The 21,974-nt window shown below is 35.8% G+C and overlaps 1 protein-coding gene and 1 long non-coding RNA gene across 2 annotated transcripts; both read right to left on the reverse strand.

Annotated features, from left to right (window-relative positions):
• Positions 1-1,576: 1,576 nt before the first annotated feature.
• Positions 1,577-5,233, reverse strand: LOC131063889 (uncharacterized). The gene is made up of 2 exons (XR_009111177.2): positions 2,800-5,233; positions 1,577-2,635 (listed from the first exon to the last, which is right to left on the reverse strand). It is a non-coding gene; the product is annotated as an uncharacterized LOC131063889 (long non-coding RNA).
• A 13,913-nt stretch (positions 5,234-19,146) lies between these two features.
• On the reverse strand, positions 19,147-20,330 carry LOC131063890 (large ribosomal subunit protein bL12c). The gene has a single exon (XM_057997840.2). It carries the CDS (start codon positions 19,971-19,973, stop codon positions 19,407-19,409), a length of 567 nt encoding a protein of 188 aa, XP_057853823.2. The 5' UTR covers positions 19,974-20,330; the 3' UTR covers positions 19,147-19,406.
• Between the last annotated feature and the right edge of the window lie 1,644 nt (positions 20,331-21,974).

The following is a 21,974-nucleotide window of genomic DNA, read 5'->3' on the forward strand; positions in this document are numbered from 1 at the left end:
CAACGCATACGTAGAGAGCACTTCCAAGTGAACGTAAAAATGCATAAGGTGAGGTAAATAAAGGGTCAGTGATGTCACTTTGGAATATTTCTCTTACTGTCCAAGCTATAAGAGGACTGATTTCAAGTAAAAGTGGTTGAGGTCAGTAAGGAACTGCAAAATAGTGGAGGAATAATCACTCATTCCATAGTGAAGTTGCACTCGTTCTTGTTCATTGAGAACATAGACCCATAGTATTTTGCTTCTTGAGTTCAACAAAAGCCATAAGGCCCCAATTTTAAGAAGGAAATTTCACACACTGAATTTCTCTGGAGCAAACGGTTGTTATTGCATTTCAATTAACCATTTACACGTTCTGTTTTGTTCATTGGATGAATGACCTTCTTAGACATTGAATGGTTCATACATAACAAAGAGGTTGTAATTTACAATCTCATGAGTGTGTAGACATGTGAAAGCACATTCACACATTCCAATTTGGATAAACAAGATACAAGGCAGCTAGTAATCGTAGCTCACATCTCAAATCAAAGCTTTGAATGTTGAATTTCACATCATAAACATTGAATCAGAAATATGACATATCTTCAAAAATTTCACAACTTTACTCATCAAATCTACACGTTCGGATGTGTGATGATAAGGATATGTGCCAAAGAAATCAGTGGAGGAGGATGTAAACATTGAAGAAGTAATCAAACAAATTATGCTTGATTCAAAGCCACCCCTGCATCGGAAGGATGTCTTCAATACAGCAGGCAACCTTGCAAGAGCCGACTTTCTGTCTAATATATGAGGTAACTATTTGCTTCTTGAAGATTGTAACAATATCAAGGCAATGATGCAGGATTTTGGGGACCAGAATAGTTTTCATTTTCACCTTGTGATGGAAGGATTGAAAAACTGTGAGGAAAAATAACCTGGAATTGGCAGAATATTAATGCTTCCAGCTCCTATGAAAGCTAAAAGACCTATCCCCACAGCTGCAGATGTTCTGACCATGACTCGAAGAATGAGATGAAAATCCTAGAGGAAAATTTAGCTAACTGAAGTATCAGGTTTTACAAGACAAACAAAGTCTATAATTTAGCAAAAAAATAAAGCTAAAACTTGCAACTGTATGACAATAAACTTATTTGTTGTATTATACTATTATAAACTGCTAATTATAAATCCTTGGTTGGGGACTTCTAATGGGTGTCACCTCTTGTTGTAAGGGAGAGGTGAGGTCAGGTTGAATGTGATCTCTCTGTTTGCTCTGTTTACTAATCTGAGTGACTAAAATTTAAATGGGAATGAGGCCTGCAAGAGGGATCAAATGAGTCTGAAAATACTCTAAACCTCTTCTCCTTTTTGTAATGTTAGAAGGATTTGAAATGGTGACGACTGCATGTCTTGTGAGTCTTGGTATGATTTCTGAGCTTGAAAAGGTAGCTTAGACTGAGTACTTATCAGATGGTAGACACTGCTCATTCGCAGGACCAGATTTATAGAATGATTTAATATGAAGTATGTAAGAACTGAATTGGCTATAAAAATAAATCCTCTAATTAGGAAATTATTAGGGTGAGAAAAATAACAAGAAATTATAATTTTATTTTTATTTTATCTGTTGCTATGTCTCTTTTCTTTCTTTACTGTTGTTTTTACTTCTGCACAAAACTTTAAATTTTTAAATAGCTATCTGATTTGAGAGGAATCATAGCCTTTCCCTCATCCTGCACTTCAGGTGACAGATACTTTTCCTGAATTCATATCCTCAGTCAGTTGGAGGAGGCAGACCATGGTGAGAATCATTTTACCAGTTGTGGCAGCTGAAAATAATTGCAATTGTCTGAAATCTGGATCTGTTTACATTCACTTTCGTAGTTGGTTAGCTAACGCCAACCAGATGTTAACAGCTTGCTAACTCTTGGATCTAGGGTCCCTTAACACTAGGTACCTTCAACAACAACAAAATTGAAGAAATCTCTCCAGAGCATCTCCATGGAACTTGTTAAATTCAGTAATTTGCCGAATAGTTGTTGCCTTTGTACATACCAGCAGTAACTTGTCTGAAATTTTCATTACTTCTTGTAACACGACAAATTTGTAACCTCACAAAGGCAACCATAACAGATTCTTTGACCATTATGTGCACTTCGTTACAATATCTTCAAGCAATGAAAATCTATGATCACGTTTATTTATAGTTGCCCATGCCAAAGGTTCGGTCATTTATGATTCCCCAAAATGGCTTGGTGATGATGCAAACCCAAGTAATGTGATGCATAGGTTTCCAGTCTTCAATTACCAGCTGAGAGACATACAATTCACCAGAAACTGAGCATAAAAAGGTCAATTAACATCTAACAATAATGGAGACATCACCCAAATTGCCTAGGACATTCCCTCTTTTGCTTATTAAAACAAATAAATACCCATAAGACCAATTAAGAAGTTAAAGTCCACCAGTCCCAAACTTTTTGTTCCTAACTTTGAATCTGAGCTCTAGGACATGTGGTAGTGTGCTTTCACATGAACAGGATATGAGATGGCAGGTAGGAGCATGGTCTTGGACCTGTGTACATTCTTTCAGTTATTGGCCGCTTGTCTTCCAGTTCCACCAAGAATCTTTAGAGAAATGTATATAAATCTGGACTCAAACAAGGTCTAGATGGTTAAAAACAGTAAACTTGTAGACTACAAAGGGATGAAGATGGAAAGAATAATTCTTAAGAGAGATTAACTGAAGTTCTGGCATTTTTTACACTGTAGATCAAAGCCCCTTACCCTCACAGCATAGATCAAAGTCCTTACCGCAAGGTTATCGACTTCACATGGATGGTGATTACTGATTTTCAGTTGGTCTTAGTCTGCCACTTTGGGAAGCAAATATGATCTGTTTGAATTCTTACCATTCAAAGCAGCATTAAAATTTTACTACAAGCTGTAAACTTTGCTAAATGCAGGAGTCTATTACTCAGATAGAACTGTTTTAAGGACTTGAACCTATAAAATCAAAGTACTGACGGTATTACTATTTATTGATTTTGTCTAGTATTTGATTGTGTTTTACATGGGCTGTTTGCTAGCTCGACTCCAGTTAGCCAAAATCTGATCGTATTTATATTAAAAGAAAGAGAAGAGAATTGTATTTATACCCATATATGAGATTAAAGGAAAATAAACCTTCCTTATGAGTAACCTAGGCTAATCCACTCAAGTGCATACAGATAAACACAAATCAGACTAGATAAATAACGGACAGCCAGAGATTAATAATCTTGTGATAATTAAATGCAGTAATGTGAATAAAAAATAAATGTACTTAGCTCGGTAATCAAGGATGTCTCTAGGACTGATATGGATCTGAATCTGATGCGCCCTGAGATCTAAAACAGAGGATGACAGACTGTGGATCACCTGAGAAACAGAATATTCAGTTGTGACTATGCAGTAATGAATCCACAACTGTGGGCTTGTCTTGCACCTGCAAACTTGTCCAGTGAGATCCATCAACTTCTATTCTCCGATTCACCTGATCACTCCCAATTTCGTCTGTGCATTTCCTGAATATCTAAGGACCTACCAATATTTTAAAATAGCTTGAAGGATTGTCATTACATCACAACGAGCTTTTCCTTAGACCAATTCCTAAAATTAAACAATGACCAAATACAACAATCTTCAGTGATGCAATACTCCTCAAACATTTGTGCAGAACTAGATTCCTATTGATGCACCAATCAAAGTCCATAAATGCAAACGATATTCAAATCATTGCTTGATTAAGAGATGATTAGAACAAATGCATTGAATGCCTTTAAATACAAGGACTTAGCAACATATCATGCAAACTAGCATTTAGTCCACCTCGGCAAGATTGGTAAAAGTGAGAAATCTGTCAATTTTGAATTTAAAAATTTAAATTAGGGAGGGACGAATATACAACTGTGAGGATGACACTGCAACCATAAACTAGTCCTAGAATAGAAAAGATGTCAAATCACTATGGACAGCATGTTCATGGGTATATATTCAACCGTACGAGTAATTAACAATATTTGACAAGGACGCATCCTGCCCCCCACCCAAAATCTCTATGTTTCCAGGGCAGGGATGTCTCCAAGATTCAAGGACTTGGGGGACATATTCCCCTACCATCTCACTACCACCACTCAAGACCCAAGGATGGCTTGGGGTCTCCGAGACGTCCAAGGGATTTTGAGGAGCCTCCCAGCCATCCTTCAGACTTCCAAGTGTCCCCCATGGCAAGAAAATAAAAAATTCAACATTTTTTTAAAATTCAAAGTGTTTTTAACTGAGTGCCACAAGTCCTAACCCTAATGGTCTATGGACTCCACCCAAACCCTAAGCACTCAAAAAAACTTATAAATAGGCATCTAACTTCTAAGCCTCATTTCAAACACTCCTCTAAGTTTCAGAATTAGTAAGGACATGGTCTTGCAAAACAAAAGCGATAAAATTGAGAAAAAGATATTTGCCATGAAGGTTTGCGTTGTTTCAAAGGCCTTAATTTGTGCTTGGTAGTGTGAGCTCCGCCCCTCAACCTCACCATGTAACAGGGAATGCATGAGGGGCAATACCTCTCAACCCTATTGGGGGCTCAACCCCCAAACCTCTACCTACCATTGCTAATGTCCAATGCAATCATTCCTAGAAATCCATACCCCAATCAAGAAACTATATGGAACATAGGTAATAAATAAGTGGAGAAGGCAAATCTATAAAGGCGTGTGGACATGTGAAAGGGGGTTAAGTGGTGGGTCTATAGAAAGGTATAATGAAGTAGGTGGATAACATATGGCAAGGTACTAGAAATTGCAAAAGATTATGCCATTTTACAATAAGTCTATGTATCAAAGCGCTCCCTTCAATATAGGCACAAAACTAAATAGGAAATAGCATGGTTATGCAAATTCCACCATTACATTTTACCCCCACTTAGAAATACATGTGAACCCTGGAATGATCATGTATCTCAATGTATGTAGCATTCACAAAATACATGTAAAATAAATGTACTAATGTTCAAAATATATCGCCATCAGGGTCTATATAAAGTAATTGACTCTAAAGGATACAATCATGTATGTTCACCTTTTGTGCACATATTCACCATAAGACGTTCTATATAAAGTAATTGACTCTACAAGGATATGATCATGTATGTTCACCTTTTGTGCACGTATTCACCATAAGACGTCTATATGAGCTCCTATCATTGTCTAGATATCCAATCATAGGAACAAATTAAATCCTGACCCCCTTCCTATCCCTCACTCCCATTTCCCCCTCCCACTCGACAATTGTTCATGAGAAGTAAATGTAATCATAGTATATAAATATATAATCATGTCCTATGCTCCCCCTACCCCACTACCCCCACACTCATCAATTGATTGCATCCACAAGATACAAAGAATAGTTAAAAGAGGGAAACAATACATGAGAAGTAAATATACTATTAGCATGTTAACATATAATTATGCAAGTCTATAAGCATTACATCATGTAATCATATAAGCATCAAATCATATGGAGATGTAAGTATATAACAATGACTAAAAAAGAATGTAAGATGTAAGCATTGGCACTAGAAATGGCATTAGCGAGAATATATTGCACCCAACATGGGTAATAAAAATGGAAGTGCAGCCTTCAATGGCCAGAAACACGGTGTAAGTATAAAAGGCACTAAGGATAGGCATATGCCACCAATGTGGCATCCAAGAACACAAGCACATAGAAGTGGATAAGGCACTAAATCCCTAGTGGTATGGAATCAAAACTATGGGCAAGGGCCCAAAATAAGGCATAAAGTCATCACAAGGAACAAGGGCCCACACCTAGGAAGGAGAGTACTTAGTGCAGTACTCCAAATGTAATCAAAATGGCTTGAAGGAGCACAATATCATGTAGCATGTGATCATGAAAGCTTGTATTGAATAAGAGGCCCCATATGGGCAAGATAATGCAATAAGGTGAACATTATGTAAAAAAGATAAAGGTCAATGCCCCTCATGTTAGAAGATAAAGCACAAATAGCACAAATGATTGATGCTCCCCACTGTAACTCGAAAAATGTGTTAGTTTAAGTTCATGGTCAAAGTGTAATATGTAAAAATATAGGCATGAAGGCACAAAAAAGTAATATATGTGAGGATGTAATCATAAAAGCACATGACTACATACCCCTAAAGGGATCCGATAATACAAGGTAGCTCATAAATGATGTGGGGAAGGTGGTATGCACCCTTGTGCAATACCATAGGTCTAGAAGCATGATAGGATAATGAAAGCATTGTAAAACATTGGGGAAGCATGGTCACCCAATGTAAAGATATAGCAGTAAAGGCATAAGATGTAATGGGGCAAAGGCATGATGCCCCAACATCTAAGAAGGTAACTCTAAGAGTGTGATATGGCAATGTAGGCTCAATATGTAAGCTCTAAGAGCATGATACAGCAAAATAAGTGCAACACGTAACTCTAGTATATAGAATGTATCAATATGGGATCAATGAGTGAACTCTAAAGAAGATCAAAGTACAAACTCTTAAAAACATGATATTGTAATGATCTAAAGAACAATGTATAGCATGATGTATCAAAATATGGTCAATGTATAAGCTCTAGCAAGTATGCTATGACAATATGAGCTCAAAGTATGGTGTGATGTATCAAAATATTATCAATGTGTAAGATTTAGGAAGCATGATATAAAAAAATGAGATCAATACAAAATAAGCAATGATCAAAGGCCAAGGGACAAGCATGGTCATGAGCATAGGATGCAAAACAAGAGGCAATATGATAAAACAACAAAGGTTTTGAAAGCAAAAGGCAAGTGGGCAACCCTAGTGGGAAGCAAAAAGCAAGGGTAAATAAAGCAAAGGCATAAAGAGGATCTAAACTAGGCTAGGTGAAAATATGTCAGGCAAGGAAAATGGAAATCAAAATGACTCTCTATGATGAGCAATAATAAGAATATCTATGCAATGTATTCATATCTCATATTGGGTGGTTCCTCTTTTATGTCATGTGTAACCTCAATAAAGGTGTATTATGAGAATAGTAGGTTTAATGTATGTATAGGTTCTATTGACAATAGGAGAACAAACATCAGTCCATACTATCCTCGTGTAAATTTAACCTCACAAAGTATACAATAAAAGCATTGGCTAAACTAGTAAAACAAGTATAGAGCAAACAAGATGAATCAAACAATTCTAAAGCTCAACCACTTAGATGCAATCTAAACTCACTAATCAATAGGATATCATCATTAGTGCGCATATAACTAGCAAGTAAGAAAGAAACATGTAAGGATGCATAATTAGATCATCATAATCATGATACAAAAGTTCCTCACTAAGGCTCATAATGTCATCATGCAATGTAGGATAAGGCAATGGAGTATCAACATGAGAAGCTAATAAAGTATCATTGATGCATAAGTTATCATCATGTAAAAAAGGCCGTGTAAAAGATAAGCATCCATAGTTTCAAATGAGATGTAGAAGATTGATCACAACGCATCAATAATCATGTATAAGTGGAGATATGTAATCTACGGACCATGACTCTGTAGACGTAAGATCATCATGACATGTGGAAAAAAGATCACCATGAGATGTGACAATGTCATGAGTGATTGAAGGTGGTACAACTATATTGTCCATGTCCATCTTGTAAAGTGTATCACAAAGCAAGGCATCATATCATCACTAGGAATGCATTCATCACTATCACACTCCAAATGATCATCATTAGTTACATGAATTGATGGCATAAGTGTGTCTAATATGCATAGATGAGTACTAATCAACTCCATGAAGAAAGGAAAAGATGCAACATAATAGAACAAACCCTCCACAAAAAATGCATCCTTATCCAGTATCCTTATAAAATTTTGTCTTGAGAATAGCAAGGATAGAGGGATGTTGTGTAATAAAAGATAAGAATCTATAAAAATCTGAAATGTATGTATGAATATTAGCCATACAACAAACCCCGATAGGTTCCATAATGATAGTATACATAGTGTGGGAAGGTAGGATAAAAGAGAACTCACCATGCATAACCATATCCTAATCAAAAGCTATTAAGAAAATAAGGATCAAACCATAGGTTAGGCTGAAATCGTGAAATTACATGAAAAATTAGAATAATATCAGATCTGGAAATGTAAATTAGAAATCCTCGAATAAGGTTGGGATATGAAGGACAATCGCCAAATCTAAAGATAGGGATGAAAATATATGAAAAATCAGATTACAATGGGATCTGGAAATGTAAATTAGAAACCCTAGGAGAAGGTTGATATGTGCAGGATTGGATGGGTTCACCAAATATAAAGGAAAGTCTACTTTCCTTATCAGTAACCTAGGCTAATCCAATCAAATGCATAAAAATGAGCACAAATCAGCCCAGGTTAATAAATGACAGCTGGATATTGATAATTTGTGATAATTAAATGTCGGAATGTATGTAAAAAATAAATGTAATTGGCTCAATAATTGAAGATGGTTCTAGGACTGATGTGGATTTGAATCCAATGTGCCATGGGATCTAAAACAGTAAATGACAAACAAGTGAATCACCAAAGAAATAGAGTACCCGGCTGTGATTGTGCAGGAATGAATCCAGCTGTTAAGTGCAAATTCGTGACTAAAAACTTGTCATTTGTGATTAGCAAACTTCTATTCTCTAGTTCACCTGATCGCTCTTGATTTCTTCTGTGTGTTTCTCAAATATCTAGACCTGGCAATATTTACAAATAGTAAAATACCTTAAAGGATTGTCATTAAATCACAAGAAGCTTTCACCTAGATCAAATTCAAGAAATTGGACAATAATCTAATCATGCAATCTTCAGCCATGTAAATGTTCCTAAAATGCTTGTGCAGATCTAGATTGCTTTTAAATTTTTAATGCACCAATTTAACTGTAAATGTGATTAATATTCATATTATTGCTTGATTAGGAGATGATTTCTTGATGATTAGAATGAAGGCATCGAAATCCTTATAATACAATGATATAAATACATCACACAGACTTGTGTTTAGTCAGCTTTAGGCAGGAAAGGTAAAAGTGGAAGTTAGTCGATTTTGAATTTAAAATTTGAAATTTAGACAAGGACAAGTCTGCAACCACGAGAACACAACCCTTCAACTACAAACTCCAGGACAGAAAAGGACCTAGATCACAATTGATGGTGTGTGCATGGCAATAAGAGCAAGAGTGGGAATAATCAAAAAGTGGATAGGGCAAATGTAAAAGGATGTATTTACATGTCAAAAGGTATAAGTGGTAGGTGTATAGAAATATTTATAATAAACTAGGATTACGTAGGACAAGGGATCTGCCTTTGCACAAGTTTATGCAATTTGTCAACAATTCTAAAAATTTATGTAAAAGATGCCGAAAGATATCATTATGGAACCAATTATTTTATATGTCCATTATTTCACTTAAAAAATTATTATATTATTATATTACAATTAATATTAAATTCTGTTTTATATTTTATATTCTATTAAACTATTTACAAAAGCAAAAAAATTATTAAGACTAAATTATTATTATTATTATATTATATCAGTATTTATATTTCTATTAAACTCCTTACAAAAGCCAAAAAACTATTAAAACTAAACTATTATTTTATTGATATATCATTATATTTTTATTTTATTTTATATTCATTCTTATCCTTATCCTTGAGAAAAAGATGGATTTTATGTATGGACATTTTAAAACCTCATGCTGCCATTGTATAACGCCTTTCGGCATAATCAAAATACTCCCCTCAAAATATGCCCAATACTAAATAGGAAATGCCGTGGGAATGTAAATATTGCCATTACTAAGAGGTTTCATTTACCAACTTGTTACAACACTGGTAAAAGCCCCACTTAACCACCATAACGCATAACTAATTAACAAGATTCTTATTGGTTAGTCTAATCTAGGAATATATAAGGATATTTCTATATCCACAATTTGATGCTTATTAGGATCTTACTACACTATGAGAGCCTTTTCTTATTATGCCAAGATTACTGGATTAAACTATGTGAAAACTTTTGCATCAACGTTTTGGGTCACGCTCCGTGAACCATCATCAGGATGAGAAGAACAACTAAGAGAAAGAAGTGATAGATTGCAGACCAAGACCAAATAAAAAGACCAGAGGAGAGGGGGCACATAGTTCAAGGAAAGAGGAAAGAATAGATTAAAAAAGACCCATAAACCAAAAAAAATTAAAATAATTTAAAAAACCAAATACCACAAAAAAATAAATAGAGAAACAATACTAACACCTAATAAAGATACACACACACATCTATATACATAAATAAAATTGAGTGTGAGAGATTGTGTATATGTGTGTATATATACATATACAACCAAAAGATAAAATAAAAAATAAATAAATATAAATATAAAAATTTAAATTTAAAAAAATTAAAAATAAAAAATAAAAATAATAATAATTGAAAAATGAAAAAGATGTGCATAAAAATATAAATAATAATAAAAATGTCAGTGTTAGTGAGTATGTGAGAGTGAGTACATATATAAATATCTATGCGCGTGAGTGTATAAGTGTGTGTGTGTGTGTGTGTGTGTACATATATATGAGTATTTATACATACATACATACATACATATACATATATAGAGAGAGAGATATGTGTGTGTGTATGCAAATATATAAAAGAAAGAGGGAGTATATATATATAAGAACAAAAAAGAGACCAACACAACGAAGCATAGGAAGAAAGAACAGAAGACAGAAAAAGAAAAAACCTAAGACACAAGGAGGAAAAGACCGACAAGTAAGTGAAGGGGGAGAGAGGGGAGAGGGGAAGGGGATGGAAGGGGATACGTGACGAAGAAAGAGAGGAGAAGGAAACGGGAAGAAGGGAGGGGGACAAACAAGGAAGAGAGGGAAGGCTAGGATAGGAGATGGTTATGGGCATTAAGGTTGTTTAACAAAGGAAGCCAGGAGAAACTTAGGTTCCACCCATCATCTCTATTAAGATTAGATGGGTGGTTATGTATTTCGATGGCTTCCTTGAGTTTTCTCTTAAAAAGGTTATCTTCTTTAGACAAGATACGAGCATCTTCTAAACAAATATGGTGCTTGGTGGAGGAAGAGTGGTCAACCAAGGTAGACTTTAGGGCACGTTCCTGTCTGATGTCAGCACTGTGCTCTTTCAACCTTGTTTTGAAAGAGCGACCAGTTTCACCTATATAGGGAATGCCGCAAGAGCACACAACTTTGTAGACGCCCGACTCAAGATAGATGTCCCTAGGGTCTTTAAGAGGAGGGATAAGGTTTCTCAATGTTGAGAAAGGCTTGAAAGTACAAAGAAGGCCTTTATTACGAAGAATTTTAGAAATTTTGTGAGAAACCCCTTCAATGTAAGGGAGGGAGGCTATTGGTACGCCAACGGGTTGGATTGAATTAGATTTGGAGGAGAGCTTGAACTTGGTTAGGTTGAAAGTTCTAGAGATAAATTTATTGCTATACCCATTCAAAAGGAAGACTATCCTGAGATAAGCCAGCTCATGTGGTAAGTTCTCCTTATCGCAAATACGAAAGGCTCTAGCAGCAAGAGTTTTGAGGGTGCTAGCCTTTTGGGTAGGGTGATGGTGGGAGGAAGAGTGGAGATAGAGATCGGTGTGGGTGGACTTATGGAAAACACTACGAGAAAGGGTGCTATCAGGTTTTCTAATTAGCAAAATATCCAAGAAGGGGAGTTGGTTAAAGGATTCAATCTCTTTAGTAAAGGAGATGCAAGGGGCTAAGCTATTAAGGTGGGCATGGAATGCTTCCAATTTTTCTAATCCATGTGGCCAACATATGTTGGTGTCATCCACATAGCGTTTCCACCACCTTGGTTTAAGTGGAGAGAAATGGAGTGCCAAGTCCTCAAAATACTCCATATATAGGTTAGCTATGACAAGCGAAAGAGGGGATCCCATAGCTACACCATCGACTTGCTCATAGATATCTCCTTGAAAAGAAAAGAAAGTGGACCTCAAACATAAATCAACTAAGGAAGCCTTTTCTTAACCTATTACGTATTTGTATCCTTTAGTACAATGCATTTTTTGCTGCCATGTAATCGTGTTACATAAAATTGGCCTTGTCAGCTTTTTTAACTTCAAAATAAGACTTAACATGACCTCCTTGAACCTAATTCAGCACATTTTAAAGACAGGATTCTTCAAATGCTAGAGACAATTGAGCCTATACGAAAATGGTAAACTTCTAGCCATTCAGATGAAATGTCTATCAAAAGGTTAAATGCTTTCTAATATAAAATATATTAGAGGAAACCAACAGCAACAATCTATTGAAATAGTAGCTAGCTCGGATACCTGTCTATTGTATTTTAATGTTGTCAATGTCAATTAAAATACACATGTATTATCTCTCATGCAATTCGAACTATTTCAGGCTGGACCCAAACATATGTAACGTGAAGACAAATAAATGTAACTTAGGGCTGGGCCCAAACATATGTAACGTGTAGGCAACAAATGGAACTTAGGGCTGGGCCCAAACTCATGTAACGTGAAGGCAAGAAATGGCAAATAAATAGCTTAATTAATATACAAGCCGACTTAAGGGTTTGGCGCCAAAGGTTGGATATAAATCAAACATCAAATGAAGTCATTAATCATCATCTTACGAAAATGTTATCTGCTCTCCAAACAGCAACCTCTCCTCCACTTATGTGAACTTGTCCAAGCTTATTGTGCAAATTCATCAAGGCTGATTGTGTGGCGAAGTTGTCAAGATCACAATGCGAACTTGACAAGGACTCTTCTTGTGCGAATCTGGTCAAGTCTTCCTTAGACATCTGCTGCTGATCTTCCTTAGCTATCTGCTGTTGATAAGGGCTGCAATCTTCATTGTTATGTAAAGTGAGATCTTGATCTGCTAACTTGCTGATTGGACAGCAATCTGAGATAAGTTCATTGTCTTGTAATTGCCTACATTTGAGATAATACATATTGTATTTTGAGGCTGGGTTTTTCACCTCCAAGAGGGAGGTTTTCCCAGGGTATTGGTGTCTTTTGTCTTGTGTTTTCATTGCTGTTACTGTTCATTTACAATCTGTTATAATCTAATTACTTAAAATTAACATTTGATTGCTTAAAATTAACATGATATCAGAGCTTTAGGTTGATTCTAAATAATCAGATTATTAGTTGTCCTTCACTTTCAATTTGCTGTTTTAGTTTTGCAAGATGGTTACAGGTCTGAAAGTAGAGGACAGACTTGAAGGTGCCCTAAATTTTACATCATGAAAGGTCTGTGTCCTCCTTGCTCTTGAAGAATTAGAGCTGTTATAGTTTGTGGAAGATAAGGATCTGACTGAGCCTTTGGATCTGGATGAGCTAAAGCAATTCAAGAAGTCTACCGTGAATCAGAAAGCTCAACAGCAATGTCTACTTGACAAATTGAAGGCATCGATGGGACGATAGCAAGAATAAGATTTCAAGTGTTCTCATTCCTCTATTCTCAATTGTAGGGTCCACTTGGTTTGGAGATTTGCATCTGATTGCCTTATTGTTATTGGTGCCTTATCTAGTGCACAAAGTTCTCTTGCTTGTTAACTCTTCATCTGAGGGTGCTTTCATATGTCGGTTTGTGCACTTGTTTTCAGATCTTAGTATTGCATAACTTTCTTCCTAAGGTTTGTAACAATCACCCTAGTTCGAGCCTTGTTCTTGTGTTAAGAATTTGTTCTAATCCAATTTGAGTTATTGAAGTTAGTTATGCCCTACTCTCTATTTTGAGTATGTTTATCTCTCAACCTATTTGATGTGGTTTGCTATGAATATGTAATGATCCGAATTGATGCATTGATCTAAATACATCCTTGGCACTTAAGACTTCAGCATGTGTATTCAGATATAAATCTAGGAGTATTATGATGGATATAACAGCAAGCACAAATAGGAAGATGAATAAATTTATAGGAGATACAGAAACATGGAACCTTAGTCATTGGTGTGGTAGGCATGTAAAGATAAGATGTCTTAGTCATCCTATTTAGTATCTATGCCCAATGTTGACCTTACTATCTTCATATTATGATCTGATCCTTTATGATACTTGTTGCATAGTTATGATGCACCGTATTCTATCTAAGTCTTAAAATGCTCAATAGTCTTGTTGCTCTGGTATTATATACTCTTATGGTGTGTCTCTTGATTTGCATCGTATGGACTGTATTTTCTGTTCTATAAGTGTTTTATGTTTGGATAAGGTTGTCATGTAGGGTTGTGACTGTGTAACACTTGGTTCTCTTCAGCTCTTCATAAAAGACTCTCATGTTCTTTGTTATACTTTTATTATAACCTTGCTCTGCTCCTCTTGTGTAGAGGATTGCCTTTAGCTCTAATGCATTTTCTGTCATGGCTTTCACCATCCTCACATAATATTCATTGTGACATTATCTCTTCAATTGAGCATATTGCCTATTACATTCTTTGAAGTAAGTGTCCTCTTGATGATGAAACCTAAGATGAATGAGGTATCTAGCTTATTGAAGTTGGCTTTTGATCATACGCTTGTGCTCAACTACAATGTGTATCCTTTTGAGTGGTTGATACTCATATCTGATTTTTATGCATTAGCTAGAAAGACAATTTGGCTTATATACCTTGCTTATGGATTTTGTAAAATGTTTTCTGAAGTCAGACACCTGCCTTAGTTTTCTGATATAGCTAACTCTCTGTTATTCAACTATGGAAAACAATTTTAGAATGTTGTGTAGCTTTACACTATGGTTGAAGTTGACCATAGACTGGCAATATCCTTTTGAGCAATCTTGGCATATGGTGTCTAGTCAATAAAGAGATAAGTTACTTTACATGTTAATTCATTCTATTGGGATATTTAGTCATGTTGATGCTTCTCTTCAAGAGATTCTTGAATTACCATGCCTTCAAGCTTAAGAGGGAGCTTGATTTCTTCACTTGAAGGTATGTCTTGATCATAGTGATTGTGCTATGGGTCCATTGGCATTTCTCATCTTTGATTTATGGCTGCCTTCCTTGATTGATTCTTATATTATGCAATCTTCATTAGACTTGGTTACGACAATTTTACATTAAGAATCTAGAGGGAGTTCCATATGGAAGTTTGTTTGTTTTTTCTATTTTTTTTGAGAAAATATGAAGCTAGATGTGTAGCTCATAGTTAGAAGGAAACATTTGCTCTTGCTACTAGATATACTAATATTAGAACCATTATAGCTAATGCTGCAGGCTGGAAGTTAGATATAAAGACTGTTTTTCTTAATGTTGTCTATATTGAATAACTAGAAGGTTATGAGAATCAAGATAGAGAATCTCATGTGTGCAGATTAAAGAAAAGCTCTTCACGGCCTCAAGAAAGCTTCTTGAGCTTGGTATGAGAAGATTAACAAGTATTTGATTAGTTTAGGATCTTGCAAGAATGATACTAATTCTAATCTTCATTTTAAAAGTATTCAATAGCGAATTGCTAAATTTTGTTTCTTATATGTGAATGATTTATTTCTAATTGTTGGAGATAGTCTCATCATTAGATGTAAGAAAGAATTAACCACTGAATTTGGAATGAAGGATCTAGGCCTAATGCATTGTTGTCTAGGACTAGAAGTATGGCAAAGATCTTATCCTTAGTCAAGGAAATATGCCATTGATATGATGGATTGTAAATCTATGTCTACTCCTATGGAAACTAACTTAAAGAAATTGAGTATTTTTGCAGCTAATTCTGATTTTGCAGATCTTTCAGAGTACAGGCAGTTGATTGGATCCATGATGTATCTAGTTAACACTAGACCAGATAATTGCTATGCAATGAGTGCACTTAGCCAATTCATGAACCAGCCAAATCATGTTCGCTTGGTGGCAGCCAAGCACATCCTGAGTTACTTGCGTGGAACAGTGGGCTATGGGTTGGAGTATCCAATCAACACAATGATCAGTTTGGAAGGCTACTCTGATTCTGATTGGGCTAGAAGTGTTATTGACAGGAAAAGCATTTCAGGAATTTGTTTCAGCTTGGGTTCCGCTATGATCTCTTGGGCCAGTAGGAAACAGTCCTCAATTGCATTGAATACTGTAGAAGTTGAATACATTGCTTCAAGTGTGGCAACGAGAGAAGCAGTTTGGCTTCGCAAACTTCTTGCTGAGTTGTTTGGACAACCTTGGGAATCCACTGTTATTTATTGTGATAATCAAAGTTGTATTAAAATGTCTAATAATCCTGTGTTTCATGACAAGTCAAAACACGTGGAAACTCATTATCACTATGTTCGTGATATGGCACAAAGAGGTGCCATCCAGCTGAAATATATTAGCACTGTTGAACAGGTTTCAGATGTTGTTTCAGATGTTCTTACCAAGCCTCTAGCTCGAGTGAAGTTTGAGTACTTCAGAGAGAAGCTTGGAACCGTGGAGAACACAGCATTGATTGAGAGGGAGTCTCAATCTTAGTGATGCAATTTAGATTGCATCTTCCACCCTCTGCGGGCAATGCAAGGTGACATTGTATCCTTCTCTAGGAGAAGGCTGAGGTGTAAGACCTCTTCCACCCTCTGCGGGCAATGCAAGGTGGATCCATCCTCTGCGGGCAATGCAAGATGGACATCATGAAATGAGTTCATGATATTTATGTGTTTTGTTGCAGGTATACTCTATGGAGCTTATACGTTCATCCTTGCGGGCAATGCAAGATGAAGGTCATGAATGGATCATGACAAGTGGCAGCTATCCTCCCTAGCTAAGAGGGAGTGTTGAAATAGTAGCTAGCTCGGATACTTGTATATTGTATTTTAATGTTTTTAATGTCAATTAAAATACACATGTATTATCTCTCATGCAATTCAAACTATTTTGGGCTGGACCCAAACATATGTAACGTGAAGACAAATAAATGTAACTTAGGGTTGGGCCCAAACATATGTAACGTGTAGGCAAAAAATGGAACTTAGGGCTGGGCCCAAACTCATGTAACGTGAAGGCAATAAATGACAAATAAATAGCTTAATTAATATGCAAGCCGACTTTAGGGTTTGGCACCAAAGGTTGGATATAAATCAAACATCAAATGAAGTCATTAATCATCATCTTACGAAAATGTTATCTGCTCTACAAACAGCGATCTCTCCTCCACTTATGTGAACTTGTCCAAGCTTATTGTGCGAATTCATCAAGGCTGATTGTGTGGCGAAGTTGTCAAGATCATCATGCGAACTTGACAAGGACTCTTCTTGTGCGAATCTGGTCAAGTCTTCCTTAGACATCTGCTGCTGATCTTCCTTAGCCATCTGCTGTTGATAAGGGCTGCAATCTTCATTGTTATATAAAGTGAGATCGTGATCTGCTAACTTGCTGATTGGACAGCAATCTGAGAAAAGTTCATTGTCTTGTAATTGCCTACATTTGAGATAATACATATTGTATTTTGAGGCTGGGTTTTTCACCTCCAAGAGGGAGGTTTTCCAAGGGTATTGGTGTCTTTTGTCTTGTGTTTTCATTGCTGTTACTGTTCATTTACAGTCTGTTATAATCTGATTACTTAAAATTAACATCTGATTGCTTAAAATTAACACAATCAAATATAAAGATGACAAAAAAGAATTTTTTTCAGAAGATCCTTTTAGTCTACTATGTATATAACTGATTCATTCTTATGATGTTAACTTTAAAACATTCTAAGCCAGCATTTACTTGCCTAACAGACAATCTCTGACATCACAAGATACCGTCAATGATCAACAGTATACGGCAGATCTACAATAAAATAAGGGGAGAGTAATAAGGATGGGGAGTTGGCAGGGATGGAATAAAAGGGGTTAGACAAAATGGATGCAATGAATCCAAAAGAAAATTCATGCTTCGCTGTACTTCCTTTATATACTAATCCCCATATGGGTTCTGGATCAAAATTCCTTTACACGTTTTGGCCTGTGTACATACCTTAACATCTTTCAAGCGATGGAGAATATTTGGCAAACCTAAACACCATCTAAATTAATCAAAAAATCCAATCCGAAAGGTGGTTTAGAAGATAATCACCAAATATCGAAAATAAAGAAAAGTAATACACCAATTCAGGTAGAGAGCTTTTTTCAAAAGGCCATGAAGCTCTGATGTAATGGTAAGTTGGGGCATCTACTGCCATAATAAATAATAATGGCAATATAATAGTGTGGAGAAAATTTGGCAAACCTGAACATCCTTTAAATTAATCAAAAATTCCAATCTGAAGAGAGGTTTCTTAGGGGAATTGAGTTGGGTTACTTTTCCAGTCATATGGAGCAGCTTTACCTCAAATAAATCTGCACTCAAATGAATCTGATTAATTGGGTAAGATTATTCTTTGTTTGTTTCTTCAAATTCAACTGGGAACGTCACAACAACCAGCTTCACCAAACATTGTAAATAAAGACAAGTTATACACCAATTCGGGTAGAGAATTTGTTTTTAAAAGGACATGAAACTCTGATATAATGGTAAGTTGGGGCATCTACTGCCATAATAATGGCAATACAATAGTGTGGAGAAAATTTGGCAAACCTAGACACCCTCAAAATTAATCAAAACATCCAATCTGAAGAGAGGTTTAGAAGATAATCACCAAACATCGGAAATAAAGAAAAGTAATACAACAATTCAGGCAGAGATCTATTTTTTGAAGGCCATGAAGCTCTGATGTAATGGTAAGTTGGGGGTTCTACTGCCATAATAATGGCAACACAATAGTGTGGAGAAAATTTGGCGAACCTAAACACGCTCTGAATTAATCAAAACATCAAATCTGAAGAGAGGTTTAGAAGATAATCACCAAACGTCGGAAATAAAGAAAAGTAATACACCAATTCGGTTAGGGAACTTCATTTTAAAAGGCCATGAAACTTTGGGGGTGTAAGAGAAGCCCGTGCTATCAACGGGGCACCTGTCTTCCTTTCATCCAATTAGAATAGAATGGTAAGTTGGGGCATCTACTGCCATAATAATGGCAATACAATAGTATGTGCGAATGGAGATAAGTAGTCCCTACAGATTCAAAAGAGGTTTCCCTTGTTTGAAAAAGGAGAGGAAAAACAAAACTAGAAGATTAAAATTTGCCAGGCACCACCTCAATAATTATTTAAACAAGAAAACATCCGATCTGAAATTCAAATTAATCTACAACCATTCAATTTTAAGAAAGCTTCATAGCTTATATGCATCGCTAGTTGCAAGTTCTACTCAGTTGATAAATTAAAGGAAAATTCACTAAATGCTTTAAAAATGGCATCTTACAACGAAAATTTTCAGTTATATTAGAAAAAAGTTGTTGAAATTTCTCCAACCAGATTAAATTTCTTTCATTCCATGACGGCTGTGGCTCCCAACTCCTTGAGCTTTTCGACTATCTTTGTAGCCTCCTCTTTCGTGAGCCCCTTCTTCAAAACAGCCGGAATCTTTTCCACCAAATCTTTGGCCTCCTTCAGCCCTAAATCTGTAAAACCCCTGACCTCCTTAATAATCTTAATCTTCGCATTGGCCTCGTATTTCTCAAGCTTGACATCAAATGTACTTTTCTCTGCAACTTTCTTCTCAGGCGCAGCTCCGTCTGCTGCGGGTGCTCCCGGTATGACCATGCCTCCTACGGGTGAAGCGAACCTATCTAACCCTAATTTCAGCCTGAATAAAATCTTGTAATCGTGTCTCTCCAGTACATTCAAGTTCATAAGCTCATCGGCTATTCTCTCCAACTTCTGCTTATTATTAATATTGCCGTCTACTTGCTTTTCTGGATTTGCCTTCGAAGCCGTGGATGAAAACCCGACGGCTTGAAAACAAGGGCTTTCATTATACAGCGACCAAACCCATAAAGACGCCCTACAATTTACCCGATTCGCAAGGTTCCTTAGCAATGTATTATTATTCATTTCTGAAAAAATATTTTTTGGAGCCTCTGTACTGTTTTCCTGAGGATTTCTTCGGCCTTAATCTTTCCAATTCATCGGTGACGAAAGAGAAGGGTAAAGGTAATGTTTTGATTTGTTGGCCGAAAGATTTTGTGAGAATCCCCACTTTACAAGATGAAGATTGCAGTTGAATAAGCTGAATTTCACTATAGTACTCTGCAATTTCTCGTCTTCTTTCGGCAAAACCCTATTCGGCCATTGCAGTATGCAAATGTGTGCATATTGTTATGGATAAAGCAAATTTGCACATGTACCGTCCATCCTTAAGACTTCATTTATTATTTATCAGTTCCGTTCTCCATTGCTTCTACAGTTGAAGTACCTAACGTCCCATTTAATCTGTTTGGTGTATAAAGGGATCTCATTTCTGAATTTAGGTACTAATTAAATATTTTTATATATTGTTTTAGTTGAGATTAGTTCATTCCTTTAGCTCTTATGTTAATCTCTATTGGCTTGGCTTGTACAATTATTGAATTTAATTTTTTGAAGTTGAGAGTTAGGGAAGTGGTTATAGCTAATTTTGTGCAATTATAAATTGTAAATGAGAAATCGAACTTTGACCAAAAAAATTGTTGTTTTTGTATGCGACTTAATTGCTTATAGCTTGTGTTCTAGCTTTTGGGTATTAACGATGCACACTGTGGGATTCGCTATGCATGAAAGGGTCAAAAAGTGGTCATTTCAAAGTCTTGCTAAATACATGATCCTCTTTGTGCCAATAGTGGTTCAAGAGACAACCAATAATTTTTTTTTAAATATCCAATTACAAATTTAAATAGCACCTAATTCTAAGTGTTTATTTGTATGGGTCTGCTCACATTTTTCACTTGAATGTTAAGAGTGTGGCCATTTAATATTTCGACCACCCTTTTATCTCCATCATCAATCACGTACATAGGCGTTTCTATATGGTGTTGAGAGTTTCATTTCAATGATCTCTCTCACTTTACAATGCAAAAATCATTAAACAGAATGCAAAAAAAATAAATTATTGTCTTCTTTTATTTGAAACGCCTGATTTTTAATGATGAAATATAATGGGTATATTGTTATTGTCTCCATTTCTTGATGAGTTTCACAATCACACATCGTGTGTGTTGTCCATAAGACATACTCAAGCTTACTTTAATTGATTTGTGTACTTTTTGTCCTATATATATATATATATATATATATATATATATATATATATATATCGACCACCCTTTTATCTCCATCGTCGGTCACGTACATAGCTTGGTCAGCACGCAATGTCACACGTTATTGAGCCTTAAAAACATCTCTTTTCACCAGTTTTGGGGATTATTTTCCTCGCCCATTTCTTCCCACAATGGGCTCTGCAACAACCATGTTCTCTTCATCGCCTTCACCTAGGTAACGCCCCTGCATCCTTCCTCCTTGCACTTTGGTTGTTCAATGCTAGATTTATGCTCCTTCGTGCTTATTTTTTTCTTTTTTTTTCATCATTTCTTTCTATATGGTGTTGAGAGATTCATTTCAATGATCTCTCTCACTTTACAATGCAAAAATCATTAAACAGAATGCAAAAAAAATAAATTATTGTCTTCTTTTATTTGAAATGCCTGATTTTTAATGATGAAATTTAATGGGTATATTGTTATTGTCTCCATTTCTTAATGAGTTTCACAATCACACATCGTGTGTGTTGTCCATAAGACATACTCAAGCTTACTTTAATTGATTTGTTTACTTCTTGTCTTATACTGTGAATATATATATATAATCCTCAAAACTAGTGAAAAGAGATGTTTTTAGGGCTCAATGACACCCAAAAATGCATACCAGCCAAACTATGTACAAAGGTGGTCAGAAAATTAAATGGCCACACACTCCAAACATTCAAGTGAAAAATGTGAGTGAGCTCATATGGATAAATACTTGGAATTAGGTGTTATTTAATTTTGTAATTGGATATTTAAAAAACAATTATTGTTGTAT

Source organism: Cryptomeria japonica, chromosome 3, assembly GCF_030272615.1.
Source record: "Cryptomeria japonica chromosome 3, Sugi_1.0, whole genome shotgun sequence".
In the NCBI taxonomy this organism is placed as follows: domain Eukaryota; kingdom Viridiplantae; phylum Streptophyta; class Pinopsida; order Cupressales; family Cupressaceae; genus Cryptomeria; species Cryptomeria japonica.

Excerpts from the sequence above, each read along its gene's own strand:
- LOC131063890 (XM_057997840.2), bottom strand. The coding sequence starts at position 19,973 with ATGAATAATAATACATTGCTAAGGAACCTTGCGAATCGGGTAAATTGT.